General features: G+C 40.9%; 1 protein-coding gene across 3 annotated transcripts in view; it reads left to right on the forward strand.

The window, feature by feature from the left end:
• The first annotated feature begins 210 nt into the window (after nucleotides 1-210).
• The window catches only part of cacnb4a (calcium channel, voltage-dependent, beta 4a subunit), a 50,403-nt gene continuing 35,690 nt past the window's right edge, over nucleotides 211-14,923 (forward strand). For 2 of the 3 annotated variants that reach the window (XM_072686133.1, XM_072686134.1), the window contains exons 1-2: nucleotides 211-530; nucleotides 2,707-2,790. In XM_072686133.1, the coding sequence (XP_072542234.1) occupies nucleotides 468-530; nucleotides 2,707-2,790 (147 nt within the window). In that variant the 5' untranslated portion in view covers nucleotides 211-467. Of the gene's footprint in view, nucleotides 531-2,706; nucleotides 2,791-12,524; nucleotides 12,843-14,923 lie in introns of those variants that run through there. The other variant, XM_072686135.1, reaches the window with a different exon arrangement.

Here is a 14,923-nt window from a genome sequence, read left to right on the forward strand (position 1 = left end):
GTCCGTATTAAAAAGACAGGTTAGCTCTGGGTTCTTGATCTGGTTCAGTGTCCACTCCTCTAGTCTGATCTCTGAGTAATTCAGAGTGAGCTAAATATCTAACAAGGGGTTTAAACTATCGTCCATCTAAAAAAAAAGAAGAAGAAGAAGTGAATTGATCTAAAAATGATAAACCCTAGTTTACTGTATGACCTTTGGCTGATGGTTAGCCGGAGGCTAATTGGTGCTCTAGCGGCGACCACGTGCCACTGCGCCTTAAAGCCGAGGGAGCAGCAGAGCGGTGTTCAGTGCTGGGGAAACAGAGCTGGGTGCGTTAGAGCCTCTGGCGCAGAGCAGCGGACCTTTCCTCAGAAACACAGGCTCGCAGAGTTTACGCGAAGCTGGAGCAGACCGTTCACTACCCGCCCCAGTACCAGTGGTCTGGTACCGAGAGGCAGCCTCCTCCCTGGACCGACGAACTGGCCGAAATGTCCCGGCATATCTACACCCGACACGGGATAGGAGACGGGGTCCAGAAGCCCATCTTTCAGGTAATGCACGCGAGCGGAGGTGAAGCTGAGGGGGTCGTTTCAGGTGCCGGGGACATTTATAGCGGTACTGAGGTGAGGGGTTTTTGACCCCAGGGAAGTTTTCCTCACAGCTGTACACACTGTGTTTTAGCAGAGCGGTGTTTGTGTCTCGTTTATACACCCTGAGACTGTTAGAGCTGCTTTTAATGTATGCCACATTTATTATGAAAATAACGGGGTTTAAATATGGCATTTCATTCATCTGCTCAATAATTCATAATCTCATTGATTTTTTTTTTTCAGGATTTTTCAGGAGGCAAGCTGACTTGAGCAGGGATGACCTAGTTTTTTTTTATCCCCCAGTTGGCTACTGGATTTAATGGTAGAACAGTTTTATTTATTTATTAATTTCCAGGACTGGGATTATGCACTATGCAGTCAGTAGGGAATAAAGCAGTAGTTGCAGTGGTTGCAGTGGTGTCAGCGGTTGCTGTGTGTGCTAGATAGCCTGAAGGGAACGTAAGACAAACTGCATCTGACTGCATTGCAACCAGCTACACTGAAGGACAGTGTAGCCTCCTGAACACGCAGCCTCAGTTTCTCTGTAGCACTCAAATGTCCAGCTCTCCAGGGCTGGTGTGACACATATCCCCTTATATCTTAGCATCTGGGTGCTGTTTATTTGTCATTTAACACCCTTGATAGGTCAGAGTGACACACTGTTTATTGAGCTCTGCATTTGCCTTAACTGCAGATCATCAGTCAAGAACACTCACAGGAACCCGGTTTATTAAAACCTCTAGTAGAGGTTTAGTAGATGTGGTAGGCAGGTTTGGTGCTGTATGACTTTTCTTATAGATGCACCCATTCCTTGTTGCAGTGAAAGCCTCTTGGGACAATACACGGGAAGATTTGATTGCATTTAGCCACAAGAGCATTAGATGCTGATGGTCAGGTACTGATGCTGGATGATCAGTTCCAGATCACAACCTCCACTCCAAGTCATACCAAGGGTTTACTCCAGAGAATGCAATGTTGGGGGCTTCATACCTCTTTAGCCTACACTTACCATTGGCCACGGTCTCTCTAGGCTCATGTACAGCCACTCCAGAACATACCGTTCTATTGGCAATGATTTTATATGGAGGTTTTGCAACGAGAATAAATAAAATGCAGACATCGTAGCTCTGCAGCCCAGCATATGATTCTGCATTTGCTTGTCATCAGCTATCACAACTGTCTTAAGTGTTTGCCCTAAGATCATTAATGGCAATCCACAGCTGCCACAACCATCCATGTCTGGGATTTTCAGGAAATCAAACAGATTCACCTGACTGTCTCGGGGTGGGTAGGATGGCCTTCTTTCGTTCCCCACCATTCAGAGCGATGCTAGCCAGAGTGGTGTCTATTCACTGATCAGAACAGAATTAGAAATCACTGTTCTCCTCCAAGTGTGTTCAGCTGTCTGATGACTGATGCATTAACTGCACTTCAATCCATGCACAGGTAGAATCTTCAGAATACACGTCACAGCTTTTCACAGCAGTACAACAGAATTTAACCTAATGATATTTTCCCTATCATTGGTAGTGATCGCCCTCACTCACACTAGGGAATGAAAAAGTGCAGGGAGCACAAACACCCAGAAAGGTGGGCAAATGGGGTCTGGGTACCTTCTTCAAGGGCACCTCAGCCATTAGGATCGAGGCAGGAGAAAGTGCTGCTCCTTCACTCACCCCACACCCCACTTCCTGTTGGTCCAGGAGGTCAAGCCGATGACCTTGTGGTCCCAAGCCAATGTCTTCTAAGCTTTAGGCCACAGCTTGCCCAAACAGCATCGTGTGGAATGGAAAATAAGAATTAAGGACATTTGACAAAAAAAAAGAAAAAGGAATATTGGTCAAATCTAATCATTTGTCTGATGACAAATTTAGTTTAAAAAAATCAATAATTATCTTCTAGCACTAATAAGAATTTGTGATCATCCCCAACTATAAAGCATCTAAAGTAGTTTAGAAGACTAAACAGTGCTCGTACAAGAAGGCAGCTTGCACACACACACCCTTTAATAACCTACAACTGTGACAGTTCTGCTGATAGTGTTGTTCCTGAGTGTACGGCTGTCAGTGCTTGAAGGTGACCTTGTTGTGTCAGAAGGAGAGATAGAGGTGATGAATGGTTTGTGCTCCTGCTGCAGGTGAACCGAGGCACCTATTCCCGCCGCAGCCGACTCAAGAGATCTGATGGCAGCACTACCTCAACCAGCTTCATACTTCGCCAGGTAGGACGAGGCTTTGACACTTGTTTGTGAATGTTTTAACCATTAAAATGTTGCACTGCCCTCAACAGTTAACTAATACTGAAAAAAGGAAATGGTGATTGTCTCAGTCACAAGTCTGCAGTTAATGCAGTCTGTATAGCAATAGCTGTTACATCAAAGTGAAGCCAAAGGCTGACGTATAGAGAAGTGCTGAGGTTGCAGCTCCACACAGGCCCCATGGGTGAGAGTACTATTACGCAATAATTCACGTAAGGATTTTTTTTAACTTGTACCTCTATTTTTTCCCCTTGAAAATGTACAGGTGAAGCCTAGTTGAGTCAGATTAAACTAAAAGAGTGTTAAGCATAAAAAACCTATAAAACAACCTATTCAACACATCTACCAGCAGCAAGGCCTTTCAAATACGAGGCAAAAAAGGCTGAAACAGTCTGCTGGTAATTTGCACTCCACTCCACTGATCCTTTTTCCAGCAGCCCCTGTTAGTGTCATCAGCCGTATTCTCGAAGCTAAATGTTATGTGTAACTCAGGGTTATAACTCATGATTTTGTGAAGGGCACAGAACAAAGAATGCATTAGTAATGGGTCAGTAATGGGCGAGTGGGCTGTTGCAGGTTGTACTGAATGCAGCTTATGCGTCAAAGCAGTAAACAGTCCTGCAGAAATTAATGGGTTTGCATTGTTTATGAGGTGAGTGCACTGAACTACATGTAACTATTGTTCTTTTACACTCTGGTGAATCACTGGACCTCACATGGCCTGACAAATCACAGATGTAATATCAATGAAGCTACTCCGCTCTCTTCATTCTACTTGATGCTGCTTTCTCTTTGCACTCAGTACTGTGCAAAAGTCTAAGGCGTCTGAGAAAATCTTATTCATGGCTGGTTGTCTGGACCCAGTTTCCCTAACATTCTGTCTTAGTCTTAATGTAATCTTAGCAGGTAGCAAGAGTGTTCAGTGTGATGCTCTGGGCAGTAAGCGTTCATTTGTTTTAAAAAGAAAAATACAATTAACTACAAATAAACAAATGCAGTGTATTTTCATGTATACATTAGATTGGAGGAAGTCCAGTATTTACATGACCATTCTGTGCCTAGTTTATTTGATCAATTCCTCATTAAATAGAATCAGGTGAGTTGCTGGTGGAAGTGAACACATCCATACAGGGACTGGAGTTCACAGAAAAGCCCTGTATTCTTTAAACCAACAAACTACTGTATAAAATGTGGCAACAAGTTTTAAAACAAAATGCTTTACATGAAACAATACAAAGTAATAATACACTATATAGACAAAAGTATTGGGACACCTACTCATTCATAGTGGCCTCTAAAATCAAGGATATTAAAAAGAGTTTATCCTGCTTTTGTTGGAGTAACTGCCTTTACTGTCCAGGGAAGACTTTCTACTAGATTTTGGAACATTGCTGTGAGGATTTGATAGAGACGAGCGTTAGTGAGGTCATGATGTTGAATGATTAACGCCCCAACTCATCCCAAAAGTATTACAGCGCCATTATTCCAGTGAACACAGTTACACTGCTCCACAGATCAATGCTGGGGGGCTTTATACCCCTCTAGCTTATGCCTGGCATTAGGCACAGTGCCAATAGGTTTATGTTTATCTACTCCAGAGAGTCCTATTCTATTGGCAGTACTTCTCTACAGGGACTACAAAAGCGGTGTGGGGGCATTTGAGCAACTGTGTCAGCAATAGGTGCTGAATGCATTCAGTAGAAGAGGTGTCCACAAATATTTGGACGTATAGTGTAGGTTAGATGGGCGCAAGCATTAATTAGCATTAGTTCAAACCTTAAAAGCATCTGTGTTTTATGGTGTGCTGTATTTATGTTCATTTGTGTTTATTGTACAAACGTAATGTGTTTTATACAGATTGTTTATACAGGCAAAAAGGCACCTACTGCTGAGACAAAGTATTTTTACAGTTTTCCATGACTGGCTAATTCTGTATATTAGAAATAGTAGACTACATTTACATTACTTCAAAGTGTTTGAGTCTGAACTGCTGTAGACTGCTGTCCTTGTGAATGAATGACTTTGGTTTCCAGGGAACAGATGAGTGCCACTTTTCTGTCATCGGCTGAATGTAATTACATGTGGTTTCCCATCCAGTGCCCGACTGTGCGCTGTATGGCTGCGTTTGCGTGTCTCCTCATATTCGAAGATATCAGAACGGAAAGGTTACACCTTTGTGATTGATCAGTGTGAAACAGGGCACTGTTGAGGCTCAGCTGAAGAAATTGACTGAAAGCTTACCTCTAGCTTACACTGGAGGAGGCTGATGGGTTTTTGAGTGCTCCTGGGAATCAATGGCCTTAATGTCTCTCTGTGTGTCACTTCACCTAGCTACAGCAGCCACTCGCTTCCTCAGCCTTCATGCATCTTTGATGAAAGGCAGTGCGCGGCGGCTCCTGAAATGTCTGCTCCTCTGCTCTTTGACAAATGCAAATGCTCTCGCAGTGTAAAATCAGTATGGTGTGAGGCAAGCAGACACCACTATGCCCACCATATTGTCCAAACAAAACGGTTGCCTTGGGTACTGAAGAATGGCTTTTGAGGAAAATTAGGCTCTCGCGCTGAGGCTTACGCAACTGCAGTCAGTGGTGAGCAATCTCCTGCGAAAACCTTATGTATCTGTGGTGATCTATGTTGAGACGGGGCGTGTGAGCACCTCTCTCTAGTCGTTGTTAATTCAGGTCTAGTATATTTTACAAACGCAAGGTACATTATGCTCATGGAATTACATACTTGTAGCTGAGTTCCTGTGATCCTTCCGTGAAGAGAATCTCGGAAAAGAAATTCTCCTTGCTATTTTTTAATGTTGATCTACTTGAACATTATTATTATAAGTATAAAAGAGTCCATACAAGGAAACAAAGCTACCAACAAAACACCTGTTTGGAATTTATTGTGGTTGTGATCATCAGGGCACATATTTACATCACCGTCCAGTCTACCTATACGACAAATTCGCTTCTTACAGGATAATAACTGATAAATTCTCAAATAATGTGGTCAACCAAGAAAGCATGTTCTGAATTTCGTGTTTTGACTTGTCTTGCTTACTTATTAGATACAATCAAATGATAAATATAAGACGATAGTTCATAATTAATTTCCTGATATTTACATCTAGACACGTTAAAGCACATCTTTGCTTGAATCCGCCCATTTATGTAGTGAGCAAAAATAGTACAGGTGTGCCCTGTAATATTGATTGTGCAAGTAGCCAATGGCTCTGAATGTCCACTCTTGGAGAGTAAACCATGAATTTCATCTGGGAAGACTGTAGTCAACCAAACCAACACAGAGACTTTGAGAGCATGAATATAGAAGATACACCACAGGATGTAAACCACTAATCAGAGTAAGAGATGGAAGTCCAGATTGGAATTTGCTAATGAGCCAATAAATGTTCTGGAACAATGGACTGATGAGACCAGTGTTAACATCTACCAAAGTGATAGAAAAGCTCTATGGTCAAGCGAGGTTGTTCCATGGCTTTGGTTTGCAAGGCTGTTTTCTGAAAGAGCTCACTAATACTTATGGTCAGTATATAAAAAAAGAATTTTAATTAAAACTTTATCACTTTGATTGAGTTTGTCATGCATCCGTGATTATGGCCAAAATACCCTCAGCGGGACCAAGAAAAGGATTTAACATTGGCAGTTCTCGCTGTGTCTCTGCAGTGGGATTGAGAGAGGCTCCATGCTTAAGCCTGTCTATCTTTGTCGAGTGCTCTATAAAGCCCTTCAAAATAAAATACTTAACATCTGTTCTTCTACTTTTTCCCACCTTAAATACTGGGTGGTCTGCCACCAAAGGTGCCATGTTCTAACATCTTCAAAGTTGTTTAACACATTTTGATGAAGAGAAAAAAAAAGCTGAACTTGTGATCTGGTGTCTCTTGTTCATCGTCTGATTTCAAATCCATGTCTTCAGCATATAGCAAAAACAAGAGAACTGGCCTTTACGTTCCAGTACTTGTGGGGGAGACTGTACATCATTGCAGTCATTGCAAACATCCATGACATTTGAAAACAGTGGCTCTGTGTTATTTTTTTATGTCCTTGACAGTTTCAGACGGAACTTCACTGTTCATTTCGTACATTTCATCCAGGGCTACATTTTGAACACTGTGTGCCTCTTTTACCTGTGAATTGGTCAGCCAGTCAGAACAGAAGACAAATTATGTCTGTCATAAATGTTCATTAATGAAAACATCCTTTTCATTCATAAAATGGCTGGGTAAAATGAATTACGACTGCTGTGGACTATAAAACCATGCAGACATTTTACAGTGCTGTGAGGAAGTCCTGATTTTTCTTCTTATTGTCGTGAAATTGCCACAGGGAGTACTTTTACCTCTTTAAGCCATGTGGAATATATAATAGATAAAGAGAACCTTATCAAACACAAAAGCAACCAACATTTACTGTAATTTGATATAGTAAATATTACACTAATTACTATAATGCGATATAATTTGATATTGTTTAGAGGAGTCTGAGCACACTCTCCTTTGCAGAAGCGCTTTAATTACATTTATATCAACTGCTTGTTTGAGGCCCTGTCACAGAATTTCCATTGGATTGTCTGGACTTTGATTATAGGCCCATCCAACACTTTTTTTTTGTTTCTTTTCTGCCATTTGCTATTCTGTTTTGTATCATTGTCTTGCTGCGTAGCCTGATAACGTTTCAGCTTTAGCTTATGGACAAATAGATGTTTTCCAGTTCCTGAAGCAGCAGAACATCACCATTTTTGAATATGTTGGTGCAATGAGATGAGCATTGATATTTAGTTCAGTTAGCAGTGTTTTCTGCCTTGCTGCTTTCCCATGGATGCCACTTTCACCCCATCCCTGTAGAGTCACTGTAGAGTTATAAGCTTTGAGTTTAGCTAGGGATACAAAGACTCGCAGTTCCTTGGATGTTTTCCTGGAACCTCTCAGAGAAGTTTTGGCAGGCCGGCCACACTCAAGAAGATTCACCAATGTTTCTTCTGGGTTCTCTGTAGATAATGTCTCTCACTAGGGTTCTGTGATACCCTTCAGTAAATTACTCTAGTAGAAATGTTTTTGGAAGCCTTTTCAGGTCGATATTTCAGGAGCTTGTTTCTCAGATCATCTGGATGTTCTTTTGATAATGAGCTAGTGTGCTTGTTCAAAATGTCTCTTGTGGAATTTTTTTACAGTGACAAATTAGCTTAACATTCAGCGGGGCTGGCTGCAATCAAGCCTGTCTGTATTCAGTCAGCTGCATCTCATTATCAGTTACATCATATCAGTTACTTTTCACTTGCGTGATTTGAATGTGGACTTAGTAAATAGAATATCTAATGATATATTTTATGTATGTTTAAGAATTCACACTACACTGGCACTACAGATTATTTTTGGTAGCCGGAGCGTTTGACAGAATCTTGCTTTTGCATATTTATCTACATGCATGGATGGAAGTAGAGCATAGACCATTTTAGCTGATGGTTTGAACTGAGTGTGTATCTTACAGTTATGTACTACTGACATGTAATTTAGAGCTATGAATAATTTGCCATCTGTTGCTTGCATGTATATTTTTTCCTCATGTAAATAAAGATATGGTTGATTAAATTGACATTGGTTATTCATAACTTCCCTCTAGCCTGAATTAGGTTTGGTAAAAGGAACAGAATGTGGCAGCCTGTTCACACCTGCTTTACCATGGCATTTCCATTCGTGTTGTCGGTTCTTCTTTCTATAGAGTAAAGCCCACTCATGTAGTTGTCTGAGAGTTACATGGCTCTGTGTTGACGCAGTGGAAAACCTCAGATCCGGCGAAATGACTCAGCCATTGAGTTGCAGCCATGGAAACTAATAGACAGCTCTTCACTTCACAGGTGTACAGTGACAGAACTCTATAATTGAAAAAGACTTGCAAGTTTTTATCATATCTTTTGTGTCTTCTCTCTCTAAGTACACCTTCCTGCTTCTTTACATTATTTGATTACATTGTATTTCTCCTTTTTCTCAGGCCTTTTAAATTGCCGTCTAATATGCAGCATTTTACAGCCTCTAATTAATGATCAAAAGCACTTCATAAAATAGAAGAATTTTAATTTGGTAAAAGAACCCGTGTCACATTGGTCTAGTTTGTCATCTAGCTATTTTAGCCAAAACGGCAGCAGCAGGACCAAGAAAGGGATTTAGCAAAAGTTGGCAGTTCTCGCTATGTCTCAGCAGTGGGATTGAGAGAGGCTTCATGCTTAAGCCTGTCTTTGTCGGGTGCTCTGTAAAGCCCTTCACAAATGAAAAGAGAAATCCAGGGGTGATTAACACCTGCTGTGATCAAGGTTAAAGCAAAAACTGCTGGTAAAAGAAGTATGTATATACAGAGGCTTTAACGCAGTGGGCTTTTCTTGCCTTATGTCTGACTTTGGGGTCATGAAGCACATCAGTCAGCACAGTACATTCAGACCTGGCTTGTTTAACCCCTTAAACTCAAGTCATTGTTGAATTGTTATTTAGAAAATATATCATACAAAAAAAATTACCTTCAATTATTTAGCTCTGTTTATGAAACTAATATGAAAGTTGTACTTGCGTACAACATGTGTTGGCCTACACATGCTCCCTTTTAGTTCAAGGGGTTAGCAAATACAGCAGCATGCAAAAATTGAAGTTGAAAATGAGCAGAACTGAAGTCAGAATGTCACAATAAGTATGCAGATCTATCTGTGTATCTTTAAATGCATTGATATTTTGAAAGTTAGAAAATAAGATGTGCATCCACTGTCTGAGACATGTCATTTATCAGCTGAAACTAAGCAGAAAGCTTAAGAGACCTGACAGCGCCAGTGTTAAAGAATTGATCCAGAGGAAAACAGACCACTTAATGCTTTACATATTTCATTTGAGGGGTTGGACAAAAATACAGTACACGTAGGCTGTGAGCATATGTGGAACTGAGTTTGTGTAGCCTTTCATAGATGTACTTTGTCTGTTAAACATTAGAGGGCACTTGTGTTCCACTGTTCTCATGTCCACATCCACAGAGCCAGGCAGTAATTTGCAGCAGTGGCCCATTTAGATTATCTTACTCTGTGTAACTAATCTTACATCACTGGATTAAATAATGAGTGTGAATGAAAAAAAATCATTACAGAGTGTAATTACAGTGTGTTGGATGGTTGTGCAATAAAATACTAATCAAACATAGAGATTTGGATTTGAAAGAATGCAAATCAAGTAAAACATGTCTCTATTATATGTGACCTCTATTAGTTTCATAGAAAAAGGAAATGGATGCATGTCTTGGACACCTAAAGACATTCCTGTATATTGCAAGCCCTCACAAGTTCAGCTTACTTGAAGCAATGGTAAATACACGCTAGCCTTTACGTTTAGAAGATAAGGTGTAAGCAGTTATCACTCTTAATAGTCGTTAGAGAGTATGGAGTCAGGTTTCCCAGAGTTTTATGGGACCTGTTGATTAGCTCTTGTTTTTTTTCACATACACAGCATTCAGGTTATATATAGATTAGTTATATAGGTTAAGTTTGGAGGCACGTTACACGTTCTTTTAGTTAATCATGATCAACAATAGAGATTGTATACCAGATTGTAGGCCAGTAACAAAAAAACAGAACATACAGTAATAAGTCAGTAATCAAACAAATACACATGGTTTTTAAGTAATAAGTTGCTTTTTACAACCATACTAAGCATTAAATGCTATTAGGGTTGAAATGAAAATATAGTGTATATATATATATATATATATATATATATATATATATATGTATTTTATATATAAGTGAACAAATAAGTCTGTCAAAACCTGCCTCATAAATAAACACCTTAAAAAAGTACTTTTCAACCTGTACAAAAACCTTGCCTGAATTAAGTGACATCATTTCTCCCGATCATGTTTTTAAGACTTGATGTCCTAACAGCTGAGTTTCACACTGTCTTAAAGCGAAGTTAACATCCATCTCTTTTAAGAGCACTTAACGTAACTCATTTAAAAGCTTGTTATTGCACTCGTATGTCTTACTTTCATTTCTTTGACATTCAGGTGGAATGTAGTGTTGTGTAGACACTATGTAGTCTGCTGGTACTACACTATGTAGTACTGTGCATCTTGTGCGTTGTGTAACTAGGTATCCATACTGACTTTTATTGGGCAGTATTAAGACTTGTGCAAGTATGTTGTTTTAGGATTCTAGCCTCACCTTAACTACTAGTGGTGTAACTGATCATAAAACTCACAGTTCGGATGGGATCACAGTTTTTAAGTCATGGTTCGGATCATTTTTTGAATCAGCAAAAAAAAGGGTGACAAATGTGAGATAGTAATTTTTTTGCTTTTAGCTTTCTGTGTTCTTTCATTTTAGTGACTTTTATTTTGACACAACCTGTTTGTGCATTTGTATTACTGACTTTTTTGTATTGTTGTATTTTTTGTAAGTTTGCATCTCAAAATAACAAGAAAGAATCTCAAAGTACTGGAAATGTTTCTCAAAATAATGAGAAAGTATCTCAGAACAATAAGAAATCATTTTAAAATATCAAGAAATTATCTAAAAACAATAAGAAATAATCTCAAAATAACTTACCATCTGAAAATCATGACTTCACATTAGCATCTCAAAATAATGGCTAGGTATTTAAAGATAATGACTTAGTATCTTGCAGTAACGACAGCAGGTCGCCAGTTCAGATGCTGGTAGGGCTGGGCGATATGGTAAAAATATCATACGCTGTATTTAAAGACATTTTCACGATGCACAATATTTATCCTGATTCGCGTGATCACAGACTAAATGCAACAGTAGATTCAAAATGACTGTTCAAATACTCTCCAATACTGAGTACAATGATGTTTATTCACAATCAGCTGTACTTTGTCTGGTTAAACCAGACTAATATCTTTATTTGTAATAAAGCGTACAGTTGATCAGTGTTTTTAAGCATCTGTCGGGATGCATCTAGCGGTATCCTCCATATGCTTAGAGAAGCATATGGTGTGTCATGGTAACAAAATTGATCACTATTCCTGATCTTCCATAAGCTACATATATTTTTCCTGAGTGAACAGCAAAGCGAAGCTGTATTTTACATGTTCATAAGGAGGGGGCTGAGACTTCATCGTCCTTCTGTATGTGTGGTATTTACACTGCCAGAGAGAAAGCAACAAGTCTCAGTACCACCAGGCTCGTGTTTTATCTCCCTCCATTCACATGTTCTCAAGCTGAACGAATGAATGATTTGCAGTTGAGGCGGGGGAGGGGGGGGGGGGGTATGCGGGTCAGATGTTACTTTGACACTTTCTCTGGCTCTGAGGAAGCGGCACGCGCCTGTGAGCGCCGTCTCTTTGTATCATGTCTCTTCAGGAAGGAGTGGGTGAGCGAGCACACGTGAGAGAGCAAGACTCTGAGAACTCGAGGCAGAAGGAACAGTGGGAGGACTGAGAAAAAGGGAAGGCTGAGGGAGCAAAAAATAGCCAGGGTGAGAGAGAAAAAAAAAATACAAGAGATAAGCCCCCAGTGGTGGAGGAGTGGGTGGCTGGAGACCCCTTTTGCTTCCTCCAGCTGCGTTCTTTTTGTTTTTTTTTTATTCACCATCAAGAGGAGAGACCACTTGGCCATTCTGACTGGAGCTCCCACCAGCCAATCAGCAGCCTGCCCCCTCTGCGCTGTCATCAGGGGCTGTGATTTGAGGAAAGCTCCACTCTCTTGCACTGTGTGTGTATGTGTGAGTGTGTGTGGAAGGCTGATAAAATGCCAGGTCTCTGCTGCCTCTGGGGAGAGCCTCATTGCCTTATGATGTGAAAAGGACCAGGATCGGTGCTCATGAACACATCTCTATGAAAGGGGGACTGTCTCTTTCTAGCATCTTTGCTTTTGGTGGTCTTTTCTGCTTGGAGAGCCCAACATCATTGATCTTTACCCTTCTTTATTAGTATTCGTTTATCAAGAAGCACTACCTGGAATATCGTACCTCCATGTATGACAATTTGTACCTGCATGGCTTTGAAGACTCGGAGGCGGTAAGTAAGGGGCCGGGGCAGACTGTGAGGTCCTGTCTGTGTGTGTGTGCCGCTGTTTGTGTGCAGATGAGTTGTGTGAGATGGCTGAGCGTTTGCCTTGGTGGGATGACAGAAGAACATGCAGATGCAAGCACACACACACACACACACACACACACACACACACACACCACACTCATCATCAGTGCATAGATTCATAGGCAAAGCGGGTTGAAGGGAATGACCATGCAGATGTAGTTGTGTAGAGAGTGTCGGGGGAGGGGGAGACAAGATTGTGTGTGTGTAAGGGAGTGTGTGTGTGTGTGTGTGTGTATGGCACTGACACCTGCTCCCTTTTGCCTAAATGAAAAAGCTCTCTCTTCCTCGAGAACTGCATGTAACGAGGGACCAGGGGGAGGGCCATGAAGCAGCGGCAGCAGCCTGTTATTCCATATGACTGAACAGCCACTGACTGCACAGCGTGGCTGCTGTTCAAGCTCGGCTTGGAAACACATTGGTTTAGTGCCGAGCAGCTTCTGCTCTGGTAATAGATACTACCAGGTTGCTACAGCTCAGCTATTCCTCAGAGAGATGGGGTCCACTCAATGTGTCATTATGTACGGCTTTCTAATGGATGGGCTCCTTTAAAGGGACAGCATTTCCCCCAGTACATTGATCCTCCTCTCTGGTTGTGCAGTTTGAGGAGAGGAGCACAACAGATGTAACAGAGTGGTAAATTATCTCCTGACATTTTATCCTGTCTGTGGCCTCACATGTTTGCTACTGATCTCCTGGACTCACTTGCTGTATGCATGATGTGTGTTTCTGTGAATCAGTGTGATTGTAGGGAAACCGCTTGCAAAAGCAAGATCTCTGATCCGGGAAGACAAAAAGAAATTCACAAATTTACTGATTGAATATCGACCCACAAGTCTTCTCGCAGGGCTATGAGGCATCTCAGCTGGTGTACTCTACCCTATTATCCTGAAGCCAGCCTAAAAAAGGTTGCTAGTTTTCAAGGGTTGAACAAGGGACATAAATAACAGCATATAATCAGCACTAATATGAAACGGATCCGATAAAGAACACGTTTCACGTCTGAAAACCAGGCCGGCAAGTATGAGCACAACAACAAGCGACGGATAGCACTTACTTAAGGCATTAATCCATTATGCAGCAGAGTGTAGAGCATCACATGATATCCTTAAATATCAAGCCGCTTTCAAAGTATCATTCACTGCTGACATTTGGCCCTTATTCATCATGTAATAAGGTCCATTCACCAAGCTCGGGATTGTTTTATCAAGCATCTGTTTAGAAAGTGGAGTCCAAGCTAAAAACAGCACACCCAGAGTGACTCATCCGCACTGCTGATAGCACTCTGAAGTTTTGTTCATTAGATGGGCATTTGCTTCTGTTGTTGCTCATCCTATTATGGGTGTTCTTCCCTGGATTTTAGTCAGAAAGGCTCAGTAAATAGCAGATCAGCTCAGGAAGCCACCGGCATTATGACAGGCCTCTGTACAATCGAGTGACTGCTGTGCTTCAATGGTGACAGCTGAAGTTGCATTTGGCTGCCTTGCATGTAGTGTACAATTCATTATGGTTATTTGGTTTGGAACCTCAACCTCAACCTCTGGATGATCAAGCTAAGATCTAAATAGACCAATAGAAATGTTCCAAAATGACATGAAATAGTTTCCCTTTAAATTGAGTGATGTAGAAAGCCATTATTCAGTCATTTCAATTGTTCTTGTGAAATAGTAAGTGTTCAATTTACTGAAAAATGCTCAGATGCAGTTTTACAAGCCGATTTACAACCCTGTTATTAGGCCTCGCACTGATTTTCCTTTTATGGTGGGCTTGTAAAAAACAAACAAACTATTGAGCTGTTTTTCTTAGCTGGTTTACGGCACTATGATGGGACACACATAGGACACATAGGACAGCATAGCTTTGTTTTTGCACACTGTAACAATAACACTGTAATTATGTATTGTAATTCGTCCACAGTCTTACCGGATAGAGTCCTCTCAGTGTGTACAGTAAAGCTGGCGAAATTGTAGCCGGTCAGCAAGAAGGTTAGCTTTTTGTCTAGCACC

This window comes from Salminus brasiliensis, chromosome 8 (genome assembly GCF_030463535.1).
Source record: "Salminus brasiliensis chromosome 8, fSalBra1.hap2, whole genome shotgun sequence".
Lineage (NCBI taxonomy): Eukaryota > Metazoa > Chordata > Actinopteri > Characiformes > Bryconidae > Salminus > Salminus brasiliensis.